This window comes from Pygoscelis adeliae, unplaced genomic scaffold (assembly GCF_000699105.1).
Source record: "Pygoscelis adeliae isolate BGI_AS28 unplaced genomic scaffold, ASM69910v1 Scaffold183, whole genome shotgun sequence".
Taxonomy (NCBI): domain Eukaryota; kingdom Metazoa; phylum Chordata; class Aves; order Sphenisciformes; family Spheniscidae; genus Pygoscelis; species Pygoscelis adeliae.
In genome coordinates, this window is record NW_008824536.1 from 2,264,985 (window position 1) to 2,285,878 (window position 20,894).

Below are 20,894 nucleotides of genomic sequence, written 5' to 3' on the forward strand. Positions count from 1 at the left end.
CTGAACAGCCAAACCCAACAGCCTGTTTCTGCTATCAAAACCAGGCTGGCAGTAAGAGCAGAATGAATTTGTTCACTGCAGAAAATAAAACACAACCAAGCTCCGCCACGTGTGCAGTGCTAGCTGTACAAGCAAATGGCTTTCAGCCAGCTTGACTCCTATCAGTCGCAGGCAGGAAGAAAACCAGACAGGCCACTTAAGCAAAGGCTTGTTCACTGTGGGACAGCAACAGAAGATTTATTTGCACAATTGGAGCCATTATGCCAATAACTTCTGTTCACTGACACCCTTTACAGAAATCCACATGGTTACCTTCCCTCAAAGGAAAAAGTTACGGCACAGAGATAATTAGAATACACAGCAATAGTCCCAAAATGGCTGAGACCATGTGAATTTAGATACAAGTGGGTAAAGAGAAGAGTAAAAACTGCCAGCATGCAAGTGGCTTCAATACAGACATAGTATGGGATTGTTAATCCAGCGTCTAAACCAAATTCCAACAGTAATACCCTGTCCTATAAAGGTAATGCCACTACTTCAAGTATATTATATTAGGTACGAAATGCTTAGTCTTGTAGAAACTTTACATCATCAATACTTCTTTTGCAGTCTATACATGATTCAAATGAAAACCCCCAACTAAACCAGGTATATAAATAACTGCTTGACTTTTAACCGTACAGTTATCATCACTGACATGTTCACTGGTCTAAAGTTACATCTTTTACTCAACTGAGATAAATGTAAATTAATCTAAAGCCTGGAAAAACAAACAAAGGACATACTAACTGGACATACTCTATCAATTCATTTAAGATCAGGAAAAAAAATAACCAATAATACAGAATTCAAAAAGTGCTTAAGAATAATGCCAGAAGACTACCAAAGTAAAAGTGACCAGCAAGAAAAAAAGCAAGCTTCTAAAATGATTAAGAAGGATAAGGTATTCTAAGAAGCTGTGATAAATTGGAATAAATTTATGTAGAAACAGAAATACTAACACTAGATTACCTAGCAGAACTTAAAAGAAGATAAAAGCCCCAAAAATTATTTAAGTGGAAAGTGACAAAGTTGACAAAAATTAACAAATTTCACTGAATTAGCAAATGCTCACTGAAATTCCACGTGTTTAGAGATAACAATCAAAACACAAAGACCAAAAATGTTTTGGATAAATGAAAAGGAGAGATTCCTTTCCCTGAGAAATGAGATTATACCAGAATTAAAGATTCAGCAACCCGTATCACAGCCTCAGCCCATTTGCATAATGTGATAGAGCAGGATCAAGGAGGAAAGGCAGCCGGTATTTCAGTGCTGACAGAAGCGGGACACCAGATACCTCTAGTGCATTTTCACTTCCAGTTTGTTCATTACTACTACTGTTACAGAACACAACATGGTATTTCACAAGTGTAAGCATGCTTTACATTTTAAGCTTTTTTTTTTTAAAGGAAAACAAAAAAGGCACAGTCCTCACACAACAGATACAGATACCAAATTTGCACGTCATCATAAAGGTGCCCAGGATTTTCAAAGAAAAGGTATCAGACTTCTAAGAAATGAAGTCATTCCCTATCTTGTTAAATTTTATCTAAGTTCAACAAACTTCCTAAGAAGAAATAATAATATCATTTTCAATAGTGTAATTCCAGATGCACGCCAATTAGTTCTATATATTATGTGTGCATTTCCAAGATCATTTCCAAAAGGGCTGGAAACAAATAATTATCTTTTTTTTTTAAATCTGTCTGCATTTAAAGTCAATCAGTCATGGGTCTTCAGAGGAAAAAGCAGGCTAAAAATATATTTAAAAGCCTATTCCTAGCCCCATGAGAATGCAAAGTCTCAAAACACTAAATCTGTCACTGGTTCAGGGGTGACTGCAGACACTGCTGTGCCTCCCAATTACATTTTCAGTTGTAGACTTCCAGAAATACACGTGAGAAGAAACTTTAAGACAAGCGGTTTTTAAAAGGAAAAACATTTGAAACTGCTCAAAGGTGATTATGACAATCTTCATTTGAGGCATTCTGGAAGAATATACATACAGTAAAAGTGAATCAAAATATATTTCAGAACACAGTCACTATTCTTATGTCCACACCACTCCACATCTCATGTATTCTTTTCTTGTACACACACAAAAAATATCACTTCTGCAAGACACCACTGTATCAAAAAAATCACAGCACCAGGAACAGCAATGAAAGAGAAAGTTACTGAATTGTCCCTGGGCATTTTGTCTATCAAGACATGTTAGAAAGATTAGCTGAAAGTGAAAAACAACACAGAATACAGCATTCAGGACTTGGCATTCATTTGGTTCATACTGTATAAATGCCTGGAGGAATCATATGCTCCTAGAAGCAGTTAACTATATTAATGACATGGATGAAAGCAGTCTAGGACAATGCAAATGACCAAATAAAATTGAAAAATTATTAAACATCAGCTGAACATCCAGACAAATTCAAATCTACCCTTGTGCGAAAGAAGTTAACTTTACTGTTTTTCTTGCTACCCAACAGCAATTATATTAAGAAAGTTTTAATTATGACATTAATACTTAGTATTAGAAACAGCACCACTAACAGCCTGTTACAAAAAACACTCATTCTTTAACAGCTCATCTTTATTTTTCCTTGGAATTGAGAACTAAGTTCATATTAAAAAGAATTAATTCAGAAATTGCAAGTACTCCACATCAAGGCCGGAACAAAGGCATCCCCAACTACCAAAACCAGTAACAGAAACCTGGTAGTGGACAGTAGTAAGCACATGGGAATGGACGTGGCCATCTGTATGAAGAACACCAAGGGCAGAGTAGCACAGTTCTTTATTTCCCAGCTTCAAAGTTGAACACTACTCTTCACAAATGTTGATGCTCTTAAGCTTTGTTCTGAGTTTTTGGATAACACAATCCTGCCAAAATAAATATGAAAGTTGCTTTCATATTCTGTGTCATTACCACTTAACCCAGACAAATATTCTTCAACAACAAGTTGGAGAAGACATCTATCTACAATGACAAAACAGCAAAAGATCAAACATATACCTTGCACATTAACAACAAAAAATGTTAAGAATCCCCAAAGTTTCTTGCACATCAGGCACGTGGAAAAGCAAATAACCTTCCCACACTAACGGTTTCAACCAGATCAATCTCCTGGGCTCCCCTGGAAGATAATTCTACCTCCTGATTTCCCCAGCTTTCTGCGTCTCCCCAAATACTAGCTTCAGTGCAAACATCCTACTTCTTATAAAAACCGCTGTGAAGTTTAAAAATAAGTACCTCAAATCACTTGAACTACAAAAAGATGAGAAAGTTGACATGATTTAAAAAAAAAAAAAGTCTCAAGTATCACATTCAGAAGTTGCTGAAATGTAACCTATAAATTGGGGTGAACGGTTAAATTCACCTTCCTAATGGAATGTTTCATTCCTTAAACTGGTTCACACTCTCTACCCCTTCAGTGTTTTCTAAAACACCGTTCCTGCTAGCTATATCTGAAATTCTATTTAAAGTAAAAGAAGAGAGAACAAAGTTACAGTTTTTGGAACACCCATTGTTTTTATCCTAACCTGGTTGATTTTACTGAGGTTTATAAAATGTAAAGCAGCTTTTTTTCCCCTAAAAGCTAGAACCAAATATAAAACAGCAGTCACAACATGTTAGTTTGGCAAAATACACTAGTTTAATTTCACATTACAAAGGATTGTTTGAGGGCCAAGGAATTGTTTTTCTCTTAAAGGATATTTATGTACAATGTAGGTTTTACTAGTCAAACATAATTGAGACCAAAGCACACTCTTAGCATGTGATAAAGTATTTGTTTTCAAAATATCTGTAATGCTTGAAGTCTTCCCCTTTCACATGTATTTACTCATCAGTACTTCTTAAACTTCCCCTCGCATGCCAGAATTATGATATAAGAATCGTGTATTTCACAAAAGGCTCTATTTAATGGTATACAACTATTTTTATGACAGAAGAAAGAAACAAGTCAAAAAGCACTTCAGGGGAAGGAGAGATTAATGTTTTGAAACTAAGTTCTTCATGATCATTAGGTTACATCAAATTTGTTTCATAACTTTAAAACACACACTGTTGTAGCACAATCAGCTTTTCCATCTCTGTTAAAGCATAGGGTCTGTCTACAACATCCCAAAGGGTATATATATTAAGTATTCAGAATACAGGCACAGGAGCAAATGCAGTCACATTTAACACAGCCTCATTTCTTGTTTCAGTCAGAGTAGGTTTTGTCAAAAAACACACTTGATTACTGAATCTTTTTAGACGACTTGTTACCATATCCATGATTATTAGATCATGGCCATAGGCTAGACACTGGTACATATATCCAGCTGTCAAAGTGAATTTAATCCACTAAATACAAAGGATAGCTATGGACAGGGCTGTTTTCTGTTTATGTATCAGGAAACCTTTTTAGACTAGTAATTTTCTTCCTTGAAGAAATTTAGGCGCTTTCTGCGCCTAAATTTTAATAAATATTATACTATTAATATAAATACTAATAAATATTTATCTGCACTTTCTTATTCGGTTTAAATTCAAATAAAATTTACAGAAATGAGAAGCATATGTAATCTGTGAAGGTGTACTGAAACAGTTTCTAGAATGTTGCTATGAATCCTAGACTGAAATTTGCATTTCCACATTTTTAAATAACAGAACATACATTTAAAAAGCTGTACAGTAGATACAGTAAGAACTGAATTGAAAAAGAAAAACCCCAAAACTCTATCAACGTAAGTAAAAGATTGAATTAAACAAGCAGAGACATAGAAATTATATACAAAAGGAGGAAGTAGTTATTAACACTGAAAATACATGCAAGCTAATTTAACTCTGCTTAGGTCATATGAAGTTACTCCTATTAACCCATTCCAAGTCCACCATTTCCCTGAACTGAGGAAGTTAACACACACTTACTGTCTCTTCTACAGTGTGAAGACTAGCCCTCATTTTAGAGCTGATGAAACCAGAAAATAGAAAAGGAAAAAAAAGCAGTTCCTCAAAGGGACATAGGAACTATGCAACAAGATATGAACAGAAATTTTGCCTCTTAGCTACGTCCTTTAAAACTCAAGATTATCCTCTCTTCATTATGCAATAATACAATCTTGGCAAAAGTTTTTGATGGAGATATTAATGCCTTCTTTAGCTCATTTAAATTACAAAAATAACAGCACTAAGTATCAAGTGAGTAATAATATGTCCTAGGAATTTGCTATTCCTAGTGAATTTCCATGAAAAAAGTCATTAAGACAAATTTCACATTTTGAGAAATTTGTATTTTGTTCATAATTCAGTATTCCATATCCCTGTAATTTAACGGATCTGATAAAACAGTAGCATAGATGGAAACAAAACCAGAGGATATTGAAAAGTATTGAATATCTCAAGACGGAAGCTTGTTACATGAATTACATGAGCTGCTCATTTCATTTTAGAATCAGTCATCCAAGTATAAAATTCTTTCAGAATAAGAATTTCAAAAGATAAATACCTAACTTCTCATACTACACTCATTTTAAATGTTATCTTTGCCAAACCTGATGAAATCAGACCAGTATTAATACATACTTACATATTCAGAACACAATGAGCTTATCTCAATGTATTTCAGTGAACCTATTGCCACAACCCCAAAACCAGCGCCTACTCAATCAGTATTAATTGACTCAAAGGCTTAAAAGGACACATAAACAGAACTTTTGTTGGAGCCGTGAAAGACCTTTTTTTTCCCCAAACATGACTTGAGACCAACTAGCAAAACAGTTAGAGGAAACTTGAGTTATTAATGTGTCCATTCCCAAGGATAGCTAGAGAGCTTCAGTACCCATGTCTGCTGATGCAGCATTAAATTTGCTTTAAAAGGGAAAACAACAAGCAGACACCCTGCAGAGTCTAATTCCCTTGGTTCACACTCTCAGTGTAATCAAGGCTGACCTCTCCTTGGTACAGGATCTGGTCACCATGCCAAGGTCACTTACACCACGACTTGTCTATCCAGGTTAGACCAACACATGTAGAAACTGTAAGTAACAAGTCCTGTCTAAACTGCTTAGAGCAGCAGCTCAGTAACGCTTCCCAAGGCCAAGCCAACCTGAAGCTATGCTTCTTTCCTACTCTGAGAAAGGGGCAAGAGGGGGCAGGGATTAAAAAACAAAACCCGAGCTAAAGATCACTAGTATGGCACATGCACACATCTGCTACAGCAGGCAGAAAGTTATTTTCAAGTACAAATAAAGCATTAATTATTGCATTCTTCCTTAACTTCACTCAAAGGAGAAAAAAGAATGAAGTATGTGTTTCATTCTCATCTATATCAATTATTCCAGAGAAAGTGATAAAGCTAAAGACTATGTTACGTAAAAAGCTGCAAAGGATGGAGCAAGCTATATGGGTAACTTCAAAATTCTTCTCTTCTAGAGGCTCTTTCAGTAATAAAGGAACCCTTAAACATGGAAATCCCAGTCCACATGAAAGAATATGCTCTACAGTGTTAATCACATTGTCTCCTGGAGAGAAAAAGTTTTCATTTTTTCTTTATATTCCTCAGTTAAAAAATTGTTTGATCTTTTTAAATAAGGAAAAAATTAATCAACTCCATCCTCACAGCACATGTAGAAATGAATGTTACTGCTGTCTAGAGTATCTGCGCTATACAAGTTGCCTTTGAACTCCTACACTTCATCCCAGGGAAGAAAACCTCACTTGTCAAGAAAAATTATATACCTGATGGAACACGAGAAATTCACAGCCTTTTCTTAATTTGATAACAAAACCACACTCTGAGGAAATATTTATACACAAAGATCTATCCGTGTTCGCTGAAAGAGGGATACTACGTAAGGTACATTTTCCAAATAAATACAGAACTGTGCATCTCCACAAGTGATTCTCCCCCATTAGTGTCAGATTGAGGGTTCTGTAATATAAGTAATATGGGAGCAAGGCAACCATTTCACTTAGAAAAAAGGAACACATCAAGTTGAAAAGCATTATGAATAAAGCAGCGTATTTTCACAACTGTTTTGCGATAACCAAAATCATGGAGGAAACTCTCTAAAAATATATTTTCAAACTACTAAAAGGGACAAGTACTGTAGGAAACTATGAAAGTCATACAGTGATACTTTTGCAATGAACACTAGTTAGCTGTTACAGCTCAATCTATATATGCATTCAAGCTAAGTATGTTAAATATAAGAATTGTTCACAGTGTAAGATTTTAAAAAGCTGTAGCTTTACGAACAGGGGGTTCAACCAATAATTAGCTGTGAAAAAAAGCAAATCGTGTATTTTAAAGAAATCTATACTTCCCGCTCTTTTCACTACAGCTATGTGCTAATAGTGACAGGGTACTTTCAGATCAATGCACCAAGCACTTTAGGAGATGCAACAGCTCTGCCAAGAATCCTGCCTTCAAAAGGACTTTCATTGCTATGGCAACAGCATGTTCTCCAGTATCCAATTTGGAGACAACCTATGACACATACATGAGAGATGGCCAAACTCCGACTGATTCCTCACAGCAGCACAAGTCACATTGTCATATACATACCAGTTTTCACTTGCAGAAATATAAGGTACAAAACAGGTTTTTTGGATGATAGTTCACAGAGCACTTAGGTTACCTACAAATAAACAGCTGCATCTAGGAGAAAAAATGCCATTCACTTTATAAAACAAATATAGACTATTCAAAGGCCAAAAGGAATATAACCATTAGCATAGAATATAAATTGCATTACACAGCATCTCCCATATGCAGGCATTTACCTCTTCTCTGATCCCAATTTCCCGTAACAGGATGGGAGAAAAGGAAAACGGAAGTGTTAGTACACAGTAAGTAAGCAGATTACTGAAGCAGTTACTCAGTACTCAACAAGTATCTTGAAAATAAAGTGGGTTTAATAAGTATAATGGACATGCATAAATCTAAACTCTGGTTTTACTGCATCACTCAAAAAAAAAGTAATCTCATATAATGGTTCACCTTCTACCCAGAAATGTATTCACGAATGCACAGCCTTGACATGTCTTGAAATTTATTCACCTAACATGTAGAGTTATAAGCATCCGTGCCATATATATCCCCTCTTATACTTTTAAGAGTTGGTATACTACTACATAGGGACTAGCCAGCAATTCAAGCCATTAAAAAGGCTAAGAAGGAAATTTAAGTTACATATCCATTTCTGCACTTTTATTACAAGACAGTTTTCAAGAAGTAGGCAAAAAACAGCCTGTTGTTGATCACTTAAGTTCATTCACCCCAGATGGTTAGATATATCTTTCCTGTAACACAATGAGAAACGTAACAACGTGGTTGCATTCTTTACGTTCCTGGCAACCCTAAAATAGTTTAGCAACCTTTAAGATTACTTCTGGTTGTGCAGTACAGCGCTCATATACCGAAGAATAACATACATGTAGAAACTTTTGTAAAGTTTCTTTTTGTAAAGAATCACAACCTTCTTTAAAGTCTTGGTGGAAGAAGAAAAGATTAATTTTTATAGAAGTTGACTACTTCCCACTTTAAAGGGGTTGACTTACAAAGAGGGAAAAATAAAAAGCCCTTTTGCTGATTCATGAAGACCCGAAAGACTGTTGGGAGAGTATGTTCTGGAGAGGTCTCCCATCCTTTAAAGCCTCTCTCTGTTTCCTTTTGAAGTATCAGGCGGTTTCTAGCTTGCTTTGCAAGTAGTAATATTACAGATTATTAAAAAAACATTCCAAATAAACTAATGAAATGAACAACTGAAAGGGAAAAAAGATGGGGGGTTTGGTTTGTTTGGGTTTTTATTGGGGTTTGGGTTTTTGGAAGGTTTTTTGGTTTTTTGTTTGATGGTTGTTTCATTTGGGGGGGGGGGGTTGGGTTTTTTTTTTCCATTTGAGGAGCCTTTTTAAATTCCGCATCTTACAAGCACCTGCAAGGAAAATATTTAATACAGGTGTTCCTGTCATAAGTAATATTGACAAAGTTCATGCTCCATTTTTTTGTGTGCTTATTACTGTCCTCTGGCAAGGGAATACAATATCAAAGATATTTTCAAGGTTACCAAAATAAAAGCATTACACAGAGCAGAGAACACGTCAGACATTACATGCATTTATACACATAAAGTGACAGAAATGTGCATTTCTTTTATAAAATCAAATGAAGGAAAAAACTTCTGATTTACCATACCATTCAATCACCTTGCACCTAAGCATCACAAGCACTAGTCTTGCAAAGACATACTACAGAACACAGCCATTTGAACTCTGCAGTAGTAAGCACCACGCATCATTTTTAGAAATATACAAAAGCTTTTCATTACTCCAAAACTCGGTCATCTTCATTAAATCACCATCTCTTCATAAAAGCCTTGGCTTCATTTAGCATTCAGGAAGATGAAAGAGCAGCTACCCTCCTTATGGATTACTTCTCTATTACAAGAGAATGTTTTGCACGTCAAAAGCAAACATTAAAGGATTAAATGATATTGTCATTTCTGCTCTTGTTTATTTGCAGTGGGCAGTGAATAGAATTGCAAAGAAACAATCTGATTATTTTAAGCTGTGTTCTTTTGCAAGGATTATGACTCATGAAGTTGCTGCATAAAGAAACTGGAACGGGATAGGTGTCGCATTGAAAATCATCGAAACATCACAATATAAAAAAATGTTTGTCCTACAAGCAAAGCTGTCTGGTTTAATCATTTCACAGAGTAGCCACAATAGCTCTTGGGATAACACCAAGACAATAGTACCTTGCATTCAAATAAACAAAAAATAAAAATATAAACAGTGAATTCCATTCTCCTACAGAAGACTAAAAATACTTTAGGAATTTCTGAAGTATATTTATCTCCACAGCATCCTACTAACACTAATGCAACACAGTAGAAAATTCAAGAGATATTTGGTTACAAGACATCCCTGCAGCATGCAAAATGTGAAATTCAATTACTTTATCACGGATTTATCTACATCTTTTAGGCTTTAAACATGTTTTCCAACAGAACTAGAGAAACCAAGTTTGCAAGGCAATGTTATTTTAAATCAAACTCTTTACATTTTTCTCACACATTATATGCTAATAGGTACAAATCACACTCAGTAAGTTTCATGTTTTGCTAAATCTTCTGTCTGGTTCCCTTCTTATTGCCTCATTCAAGTAAAAAAACAGTTTATTTTGGACTTTTAGATAGATGTTAAAAATGCAGATAGTACATACAAAAACCACCAATGCGCATTCAGTTTTTATTTTAGTAAGACTTGAAACCATTCAATACACTAAAGATTTTGTCTGTAAAACCTGAACATGGAAGAAGACAGGAGGACTATAAATTAATTCACTCTCCAAGGACACCGATTTACATATTAAAATTAGCAATATATTTTGGTGATACTCTAAACAAAATAAATACAGACACCAGGTAATGCTACAGACCAAGTTCTTGTTTATATTGAATTGGGGTAAACTTTGGTTTAAACTCAATTTCATTTAACACACAGAACATGCACATTCATGGTCTGATACTCATTAGTATTTTACCCACAAAATGTACACAACTAGAAATGACCAAATTTGGATTTTGTTTTACTAGGTATGTTTTTCTAACAATCAGTTCTGCCTATTCATCTTTGTATTTAAAAAGGGGAAAAAAAATACACTGTCTAAAATGTAATTTTCACAAATCAAGGCTCGGAGTACACCTCTATATAAAACTCCAACCCAGACTAACTTAAGCTTCTCCGTGTTACCACTGCTTCATCTTCATCAGCAGCAAAGAGCTCTTTCAGAGACAAGGCACAAACAAAATGTTTCCTGCAGTTTTGTTCATGCAAAGGAAAGTAGAACAGCAAAAGCAAGTGGTTCAACCTATTACTAGAACTCCACATAACCTGAAAAAGACAGAGATACCACCGTTTCTGCAGCTACAACTAGTACAGAAAAAAACAAGTCTGCAATACCAAAAAAAGCAGACTTGAAAAGCATAACATAAATCTCTCGCATGCTTACAAGAAACAATATAGGCAAACTTCAGGAGCAAGAAATCACGTCCACTGCAATAAACAAGATTTATTTCAGAAAAAAACTTTATTAATTCAAAACTGTCAGCTATATGTAAAAAATATCTACCTATATTCCGCTTACCTACCTATTTTCTGCTTGCCAATTAAGAGAAATTGTGTGTAATACCAGAAATGTACACTTTTTACCTTCTTTTTTAAATGCAATTCTACAGCATGAGCAGTTTTTGTCATAGCACTAATATGGAAGTGTACAAATTCCCTCTCCAAGATGTACCTTACTTAGTGTTATGCTAAGGTTTTACTAGCATTCCTAAAGAGCATTACTCTACTAACAGGACTGTAAAGTAAACCCTTTTTATCAAGTCTCTTCCTCTTCCACCCCCCATTCCAAGTACTTCTTTAAAACACCAGCAACAATTATTTTGATGTGATAAAGCGAGATTTTTCTGCATTACATCAGTAAGAATATGAAGTTTATTTAATTTAAAGCAATTTCAGCTCCTTCTTTGGAAAAAAAAAAACAAACACATCCCTAGCATACAAAAAGAATCTAACAAAGTCCTAAAGATTGGTTGGGTACATTTTAGCCTGATTATCCTCTGAAGACAGTGAGATATTATTAAATATAACAAAAGCTGCTCTTTCTGATCATTCTTGGTATTCAGTTAACATCTTCACCAAAAAAGTATGTCCTTTATGTTTTTGAATGTTGTGTTTACAAACACAGCTTTGTTTTACAAATGAAAAAAAAACAAGGCATTCATTCAAAACATTAAAAAAAAGTTATCATTATCTCATCTTAGACTCATAATAGAAGAAAAACTTTGCCCCTACAACCACTAGTAAATAATGGATTGTAGTATTTTAAAAGTCCACAAGTACTTCCAAATCATCAGGTTGAGGTATACAATAGAACTGGGGACTCTAGACTTTCATATTAATAAAAAACCCAAAAATTGGGTTAAGACAGAAAAAAATAAAGATTAAAAATACATTTCCTGTCCTCAGAATAATAATTATGCACTGAAATAATACTTTCCCCCTTTTTCTTACAATGCTTAATAACCAAAAAAGTGATTAAGGTGTACACACAATTTAAAACTAGTTATGAGTGTTCAATAACAATCTCCAAATAATTCATATGCAGAAGAAAATAGTCCCTTTTCTTATTTCTTTATTTACTATTTAGATTTAGTGACTTCCTTATAGGAGAACATACAAAACTAATCAAGTTTTGCTATGTACTTCTGAAGAAGTGCTAACACATTAAATTAGACAATGCCTCTAAAAAAAGCTTTTTAGAGAATATACTTTATTCAGTGAAGTCATTTATTGAAACTGAATTTTCAAATATGATAAACTAATATTTATTTTGAAGGAAATTTAAGATAGAAGATTTATTTATTATATCACATAGATCACATCTGGCTTTATAGGTAATCTAAGAAATTTTACAAATCTTCTAAAAATGCTCAATGCTGTTCCCCAAAAACATAATCCTTCAACATTAGAGTACCAAAAAAATAACTGCATCTCCATGGTCAAGGGAAGTCAGCTCAAGAGGTCTAGTCAACTGCTCAAGTTTAGGCACATCTTTCAATTTTAAAATTAGTCTCCACAAACTCCTGTCTTACTAAGTGATATTTTATTATATTAGTGCCTTAAACATCCTCCTGTTCATCAATAAATACACACAAATCTCAACCATGAAAAATTACACTAGACCTTTAGCAACTTAAAGAAAATACAGAAGTTTATAGGATATGGTAGATTAACAGAAATCATATAACAGTATCTATAGGCTCAACTATGGATAAAGTAGAATTATCTGAGACAAACAGCTGTCATACCAACTTGATAGCAACATGACTAAGGGGTTAAGTCCTTGTGTGACAGCTGGAAAGAAGTGGGAGGAAGAGGAACTTTGGCATGTAGGTATGAATGACAAGCTTTTAACATGATTCCCTTGCCAAAGACCAAAAAAAGACCACAAACAAATAAAACCAAAAAACCCCAAACCTTAGCAAAAGCTACAGACATAATAAAAGTTCTGCAGTAATTAAGGGACTGAGTACAAGTTCAACTGCCATTAAAGGACACACAAATACCTAAGAAAACCTCACCTATACTTCTCTTTAAAGAAAAGGAATTCCTCAGATATCATGCAATTTCTCCTCAGTCTCTTTTCAGGAATCTTCCTCCACTTCACCCAAAACTTTAGTCCTCATGTTTACATTTATATCAACCCTGCTCTCTGGGTAAATCCAAAAATACAGCAACAGGCAACTCCGAATCATATTCGTTCTCACATGCCATTAAGACCACTCTCCAAAGCATCTGGATACTCTTCATCACTTACAGTAGATCAGAAAAATCTGGCAGATCAAAGAGCTACTGGCTGGGGTGGAGGGTGATGGTGGGAGGTACCCCATCCACATCAGGAAAGGACAAGGCACTACTGCGACCCCAGACCTTCTGAAGCCACCCAGAAATAACACTGCAAAGATCTTCCTGGCGTTGTGAGACAGTAACATTTATATAGGGATTGGAGGTTAGATGCTGTGCTTGCAAACACAGCCATCACATCACTGCTCTCACCCAAGGAAAACTAATTGCTGGAAATAAGAGATTAACTTTTTGAAAGAATGCTTTCTACATGCCAATGCAGCAAAAGTTACAGTTTCCCTTATTAACAGTGTCAAGTGTATCTGTAAACAGAAGACAGGCCAAACGCTCCTAAAAATTCTAAAATTAGCTATTTGGAAGACAGCAAGGATTCTGACCAATTGACATGAGGTTCATACCATCACCTTAAGTGGTAACAGCCATTTTAAAACCATAACCAATGGCAATAAATTATGGATGAACACCTACTTATCCGCTCACCAAGCTAGATTCAGAACACCTAGCTGTTCCAGTAACTTTTCCTTTTTCCTTTTTTTTTTTAATTCACAAAATAACTCAATAACCACGTGACCACAAACACCTTGCAAGAGACTGTCTGCTTTAAAGTCGGGTTATCAGTTCCCTCCATCTGTCCAACATTTTTTTTTCTCCTTTCTTAAACAGGAATATGGAAGCAGTTACTTAGCCCTTTTACATGCTGTACTTTTCAAGATGGTTCATGGAGTAAGTGTCTGATAATTTATCTTTCCAAAGGGAAGGGGAAGAAGAAGAGACAGCAATAGTGAGACAGAAGCTGCCAACAGGCAAGCTGCAGAGTCACATATTTACTAGCACTGTAACACCCTTCTAGGTTTCTAAATGCAATAGGTGAAGGATCCAGACTGAAATCTTCATCTCACTTGCGTTTGGCCCATTTGAAGGCTTATCCATGGGTCTCCCCTGCAAACAACTAGAGGGGAAAGAAGCTATAGATACCTTTCTGCTTTCAAGCATGAGGCTTCTACAACTTTTCCCAGGCTCTTCAGAAGAGGACAGAATTTAGCACCCCTCAGACCCAAGATGAAATACCAGGTTACCAAGTCTGCTGGTTCACTTTTAATGGAGCTAGAGGACAAACTAGATATTAAAAAAAAAATAAAATAAAAAAAGCCACATAGCTGCATGACCTAATGTTTATTTTAACAGGCCACCCTAGATTTCTGGCATTTAACACACAATAAGCTTATCTTCCTTTGAACAGCAAACAAAACCACACAGGATCATAACATATTTTGGATGACAAAACCAGAAATACAGATCAAATTCCTGAAATATAGGCCTTCCACTTTTTTTTTTTTTTTAAATTTAAAAGAGTCTGTCATGACCTAACACATTGTAGGACAAGACTATGTGACTACATGAGACCTCTCATCAACTCCTTGATTCGGCGATTAGGAGCAGGCACTAGAAATTTCCTGCACCTCAATGGGTGACTGCATCAGAAACACACATAGAACGATATCAGAGAATTAATTCTTCTTAGGAATCACAGTTATGATAAAAAGAAGAAAAAATAACGTATTTTGAAAGGTTAGGAGCACTAATTGGCATACATAAAAAGTCTCATCTTTCTGCAGTTTTCTCCAAGGCTGTGATTTGGCTGTCAGAGTTAAGAGTGACTTTTCTCTTCAACACTTGCTGTAGATTAAGGAACGCAGCATTTAAAACATTGCCCATCCAGGTAACTCTCCCAAGTTTTTTTGTTTGTTTGTTTTACAAGGAACTGATGATGCAAAACTAAAAAGGAAATAAGAGTTTATGGGACTGACAAACAGTAATCAAGTCAGGTTTTGCTAATTTTGGAAGTACTGTTTGGTAACTTAATAGACCTGCTAAAGAATTGCCATTGTGTCCAGTCTCAAGTCACATGGCCCTAATTTAGGAACACTCAGGTTAATGGCAGGCTATCAACTTAAATGGTCTTTGCATCAAGCTACTAATTAGTGGCCTACCCCAATCCATTCCTTACAAACTCAGTACATCAGTAGACAGAAGTGGAAAGGGCAGCCTCTTGAATTTGCATAAAAGGGGACCAAGCGGATACTAAATAGATACATTCAGGTTTTTTTGCATGTAGGTCTAGTATGAGGAATGTCTCAGTACACACAAGATTTGTGCCCAATGCTGTCCACACACAAATGCATGTACTAATTTTTCATGAATTTCAGAAGAATCTTACAGGCAAGAGAAGTGTCATATTTGGACGACTTAGCTCTTGAACTGTACCTCTTACTTTAAACTCTTACCACTTTGTTTTCTGTTAGATATCCACATTATCTTACTTCAGCTTTTTGACTGATACCTCACATATGCCCGTGCACAGCCACATGCAAAAATAATGCTATCGGTACAACGAGGAGGCTACAAAAATTGAAGATAGTAGGCCACATAGGAAAATAGTCTCAGACATGTTCTTCTTTAACATCTAAGAAGTTCTTTGCAAAAGAAAAAAAAAAGGGGGGGGGGAATATTTTAGGGTACCACACCTGAGATTAAAAAATTTCAATCGCAGGAAAAATTGAAATTGAGATCAAACCTACTGGGAACCATAGGAAAATTGCACTATTATTGCCTATGGAAGGCACTGAATATCGTGACTGGATTTTAATGGAGTTACTGTAATAAATAAAGGGCATTGGGCAAAATGGGTAACGATCCAGGTTTGTATTGGCATACATTTTGTGGTTTTGACAAAAGCAAAACAAAGCAAAATTCCACTGTAAATCATAAACACTGCTATTAACCATGGTAGCAACACAGAAAAATTAAATTTTAAATAAAATCTGCAAAAAAAACTGATTAAAAAGCCCAATAGAGCATATCTCTGACCTTTGCTTTCTCGTTCTATGATTTCTAAGACAGAAATGCATTAATCTTTACAAGTTGGTTTTGGAGGAGAAAAAAATGGGAAGTTCTGTTTTAATCAAGAGGTAATTACAACAGGTATGACAAGGAATATTTTGTGGCTTAACTTTTCCAATATGTTTATTTTCACCAGTATTCTGACCAAGTTATTTGACTTTATCATCAGCTTACACGACTTACTGTCATAAGATACTATGATATATCAGATTAGTTCACTTATTTCATCTGCAGCTTTCATTCATAAGTGATTGACCTGTAGAAAGCAAGCCTGCCCCAACAGCAGACTTTAGCTATCTTTTAATCAAAATACAATGTTCATACGTTAATCCATGACAGTATTTTCTTACAAATTAGATATCAGTCATATTAGCTGTTTTATTCATGCAACCCAGTTACACCTATATTTTTACAGCATAATCAACAGAAATATTGCAGAATTATACCAAATCAAGCTTGTTACATCAGAAATAATAACGTACACGCTAGTATTTCCAACACTTCACAAAGCCACACCTGAAAACCAAACAGAACTTAACCATTCTTGAACAGCAACTCATTTGTCCTTTTAAACAGGGGGGCTTGGGGGGGGGGGGGGGGTGGCAAGGAAAAAGCAACATGACCATTCCTTCCTCCTAAATCAGATTTCCCAGAAATATACAGTCTTAAGAGCCACGCAGACAAGCAATTGATTTTCACCTACTTCATGGGGGCCATTAGGCTGCTGGTGATCTCGAATCACCTATAGGTTGGGGGCGGCGGGCAGGGAAGGTGTTTTCAGATTTATTTATTTTAAGTTTAAATGAGAAAAGGGGTCTCTATAACAACAAACAATAAACACATTCTTATTCCAACTAAGAAAAAGAAAACACTTTCCTTTAGTATACTTGTAAAGACATCAGAAAAATAAAACAACTGAGTTTAATGGGAAAGATACTGAAGCAAGCTTCACTTCTGTTATTACCATCAAAATCACAGAAAGTTGCTGTAAAAGGTAGCATCATTCCGTATTCAAAGAAAAAATAAAAATACTTTTTAGGAATCTGTGCATACTGTACTTTTTGGTACCAGATAGCTCAAAGGAATAAATACCTCCTCCTTTCACGTTTCTCTTTAAAAAGTGGCCTCTAGCACAAAAAAAAAAAGTTTTCAAACATTGTTTGTCCTAGAAGTTTCAGAACACTGGAAATTAAAGCAAGATCACAATTAAATCAGAGTACTAGAAATTAAATGTCTGTACTTCATCAATGATCTTAACATAGTCTTTCTACAACACTTAACACTGACTCAGAACACAACTAATATAGAAGTTTGTCACCTCTCACTCCTGCAGAGTAATCCCCCTAGGTCAAGGCTTAGGTCGTAACATTACGAGAATTAGGGCATATAATCCCACTAACCAGTAAATCTCTACAACTAGAAATGTTTTGAATTAAAACCCACAACTATATCTTTTCCAAGAGGAATTCAGTTGAGGTTGTAGCTTGTTTGACAGCTGCAGTGTATTGTTCATGATCAGTATCCATGTCATGATATACCACACTGGTAAAGAAATTCAAGGAGTCAATAACACTGTTTCTCCCAAAAAGCTAAGTATTCTGGCATTCTCCCTTTTTCTGAGCCATCCAAGGAAAGAAGGGGAAACGTTACCTATAAATAGGGCAAGCCGCATTACCCAAGACTGATCTAAAGAGCTAAACTAAAAATGAAAGCTCTATTATTCAACAGAAAATTATTCTACTCGTTCAGGAAAAGCAAGGGTAAAGGGGGACGAGATGCTCAGGTTGTGCTCCCCACAATAAGTTTTAGCTGCCTGAATGTTAAAACAAGCTTTTGAGAAACAACTGTCTTGAATACTTGTATTAAAAAAAAAAGAAAAAATATTAACTACGTTGTATACGGATTTGCTGTCTTATTATTGGCAATAATGTAAACCTGACGTACTTTCAAAGAGCAAGACAAAACCACTTACATATTTTCGGAGAGAAAAAGTAAAATGCTTCTTCAAGTATGTTACAATTACCACAGTTGCTACATATTTTCATTAAATTAAATGTGGGAGATAGTCTCCAGAGAGTTTGCAAAATTATACAATTCAGGAGTTTTAAGATGCTTTTAAAAACAAAAATTCTAAAGTGCCACTAAAATGCAAGGTGTCATTTGGACTCTCAGAGTAACAGCTCTGAGAATGTACGTAGCAAACAGGCGATGTTACTGCACAACTTCAAGCAACTACTTCACTCCTCTACTGGCATTCTAAAAATTTATTTTCATTAACCTTAACTAAAAACATAAACATCACTTTGTTGTATTCATAAAAACAAAAATATCACTTCGTTGTATTCACAGAAAATAAGCATACAAAACGCATTATCAAAAAGTTACTTTAGTTTCTCTTTTCTAAGTAGTAACCCATATACCCCTTACAAGAATGATACATAGTATCTGTTAAAAAATTGCACTTACTTCCTATTACAGGCTTAGCTTAAACTCTCTGAAAACAGCCGTTAGGTGGACCTCAATGAAAAGACATCGAAGCCACAAAATACATGCAACATGTAAATAGTTACTAGTTTTCCAGATGCACTTGATAAAGGTTCAACATGAGAGAATTCTATTCGTCAAGACTTTGAGAACTACACAGTACCAGAAAATTTTATTAGCCTTACATTTTGCTTAAGAACTGCATTTAGAAATAGATCCTTGAGTCAGGAGTATTTCATTATTTGGCATTTTACTTAAGTGTTTTCCCCTTTCATACAGGGGCTAGGAAATACTTCAGTTGAACAGGTAAGTTTGATTTTATCAAACAAACAAAACCAAAGAAGCCATTCATTTTTAACATAACAGATAAACAAACAACTTGCATGTCAGTATGACTAGAGATACTTAATGCTTCACTGTACTGGGACAAGTAGTCTAAGGCATACAGAAGAAAACTGTGGTTAAAGTTAACAAAATACATTATAAAGTCAGATCAAAACAGCACATCTCTAATTAACCTGAACGTCTTATGAGAATATGTACAAATGAAGGATTACCATACTTCAAGCACATGAAAACTAAGCTGAATCATCAAGAGCTAGTTACATGAACTTTATGTATCTCGGATGCATCCTACCTGATCCACTGAACTGGCTGCTCCCTAGCGTAGTTGGTCTGGTTTTCCCACTATTAACAGGTGGGGAAAACATCTGCAAAACAAGAAAAAAGATGTGTTTAAATTGGCTTTGAAACTGTGCTAAATTATTAATGTAAACTTAAAAAAAGTTAATAGGAAACAATTGATTCGTTTTTCTGCTAGAAAATAAACAGAATGTAAGATGCATGTTTAGATTCATAAAACCAACAAGCTAAAGTACTCCTTGCAATTTATTAATACCACTAAAATCTCTTTTCTACATGAACACAAACATAAAATTAAAAGGAGACCTACTACTACGATGGCAATTTAAAATAATTACATATCTTAAATCTTGCTACTTAAAATATATTTCTTACTGATCCGTGAGTTTAAAATCACTGGATAAAGACAGCTTTTGAGAGGCAGTAGTTTTCTATTATGTTTATAAATCAAGCACCTGTCTGAAATCTGTTAAAAGTATCACACAGAAAATACCTGTAACTGTCTAAGCCAAAATTACTGTACAAACTATCAATTAATAACCTCTGTTATTTATGGGCATTAAATTTTCTTTTGGTTTGTTCAAAAAAAAAAAAAAAGCCAAAGTACCACTGCCACACGCCAGCTTAACAAACGTTAATTATTAGATTATGCCATCACTGGGTCAGCCCGATTTTAACCAGTTAAACCAATTGACCCAGCTGGTATTACAGTATTAAATCTGGAAGTCTAGACATTACATCAAAGTTCAGGTGTCCAACTTGGCTGAGACGGACCCAGCCGAGCCCTGCACGCTGCTGCCCCTACTCCTCACTCAGTTCGCTTTACCACGCAGAAGTCACGAGAAGACCTCGAAGAATATCCTACCGCGCTGAAGTCCAGCAAGTCGCTCAGTTCCTTGTCAGTTCCTATAGCGGCCATCCTCTGCTGCTGGGAGTTCATCTTCCTCCGCTCCTCCGATCACCTTCTAGGGCACAGGGAGGGAGGTACAGGGAGTTCTTCGCCACGGGGCTGGTGCCGACCCCCGACGCCGGGGAACTAGCAAAGAAGGGCCTCTGGTACCTGCACCCCCGAGGCGGGGTTAGAGGAATCCCAGGGGAGTCCCCTCTTTACCGGGCGGACTGACGGAATCGGCAGCAGCTTCCCCAAACTAACCAACTCTCCTTAAGTTTCCTCAGGCTCCCTTTTCTCCCTCATTCCACTTCTCCCCCACCTCGAGCAAGGCTCAGTCACGCCGCAGCGGGGCTGCCGCCGCCGCCAGGAATTAGGTCCCCCCCAGGCAAGCGAAAGCAAATAAACAGCCGCGGCCCAGCGAAGTCCGGAGAATTAGCGAGAGATTAAGTGACTCACTGCCTCTGCAACAATGGGGCTGACAAGCGGGGCTGGACGTGCCTCAGCAGAGCC

General features: G+C 35.9%; 1 protein-coding gene across 2 annotated transcripts in view; it reads right to left on the minus strand.

Annotated features, from left to right (window-relative positions):
- The window catches only part of TCF12 (transcription factor 12), a 182,359-nt gene extending 161,473 nt beyond the window's left edge, over positions 1 to 20,886 (minus strand). Inside the window, exons 1-3 of one of the 2 annotated variants that reach the window (XM_009321587.1) lie at positions 20,841 to 20,886; positions 20,358 to 20,457; positions 19,488 to 19,560 (exon numbers count right to left, since the gene is read on the minus strand). In XM_009321587.1, the coding sequence (XP_009319862.1) occupies positions 19,488 to 19,560; positions 20,358 to 20,432 (148 nt within the window). In that variant the 5' untranslated portion in view covers positions 20,433 to 20,457; positions 20,841 to 20,886. The remainder of the gene's footprint in view (positions 1 to 19,487; positions 19,561 to 20,357; positions 20,458 to 20,840) is intronic. The other variant, XM_009321588.1, reaches the window with a different exon arrangement.
- Between the last annotated feature and the right edge of the window lie 8 nt (positions 20,887 to 20,894).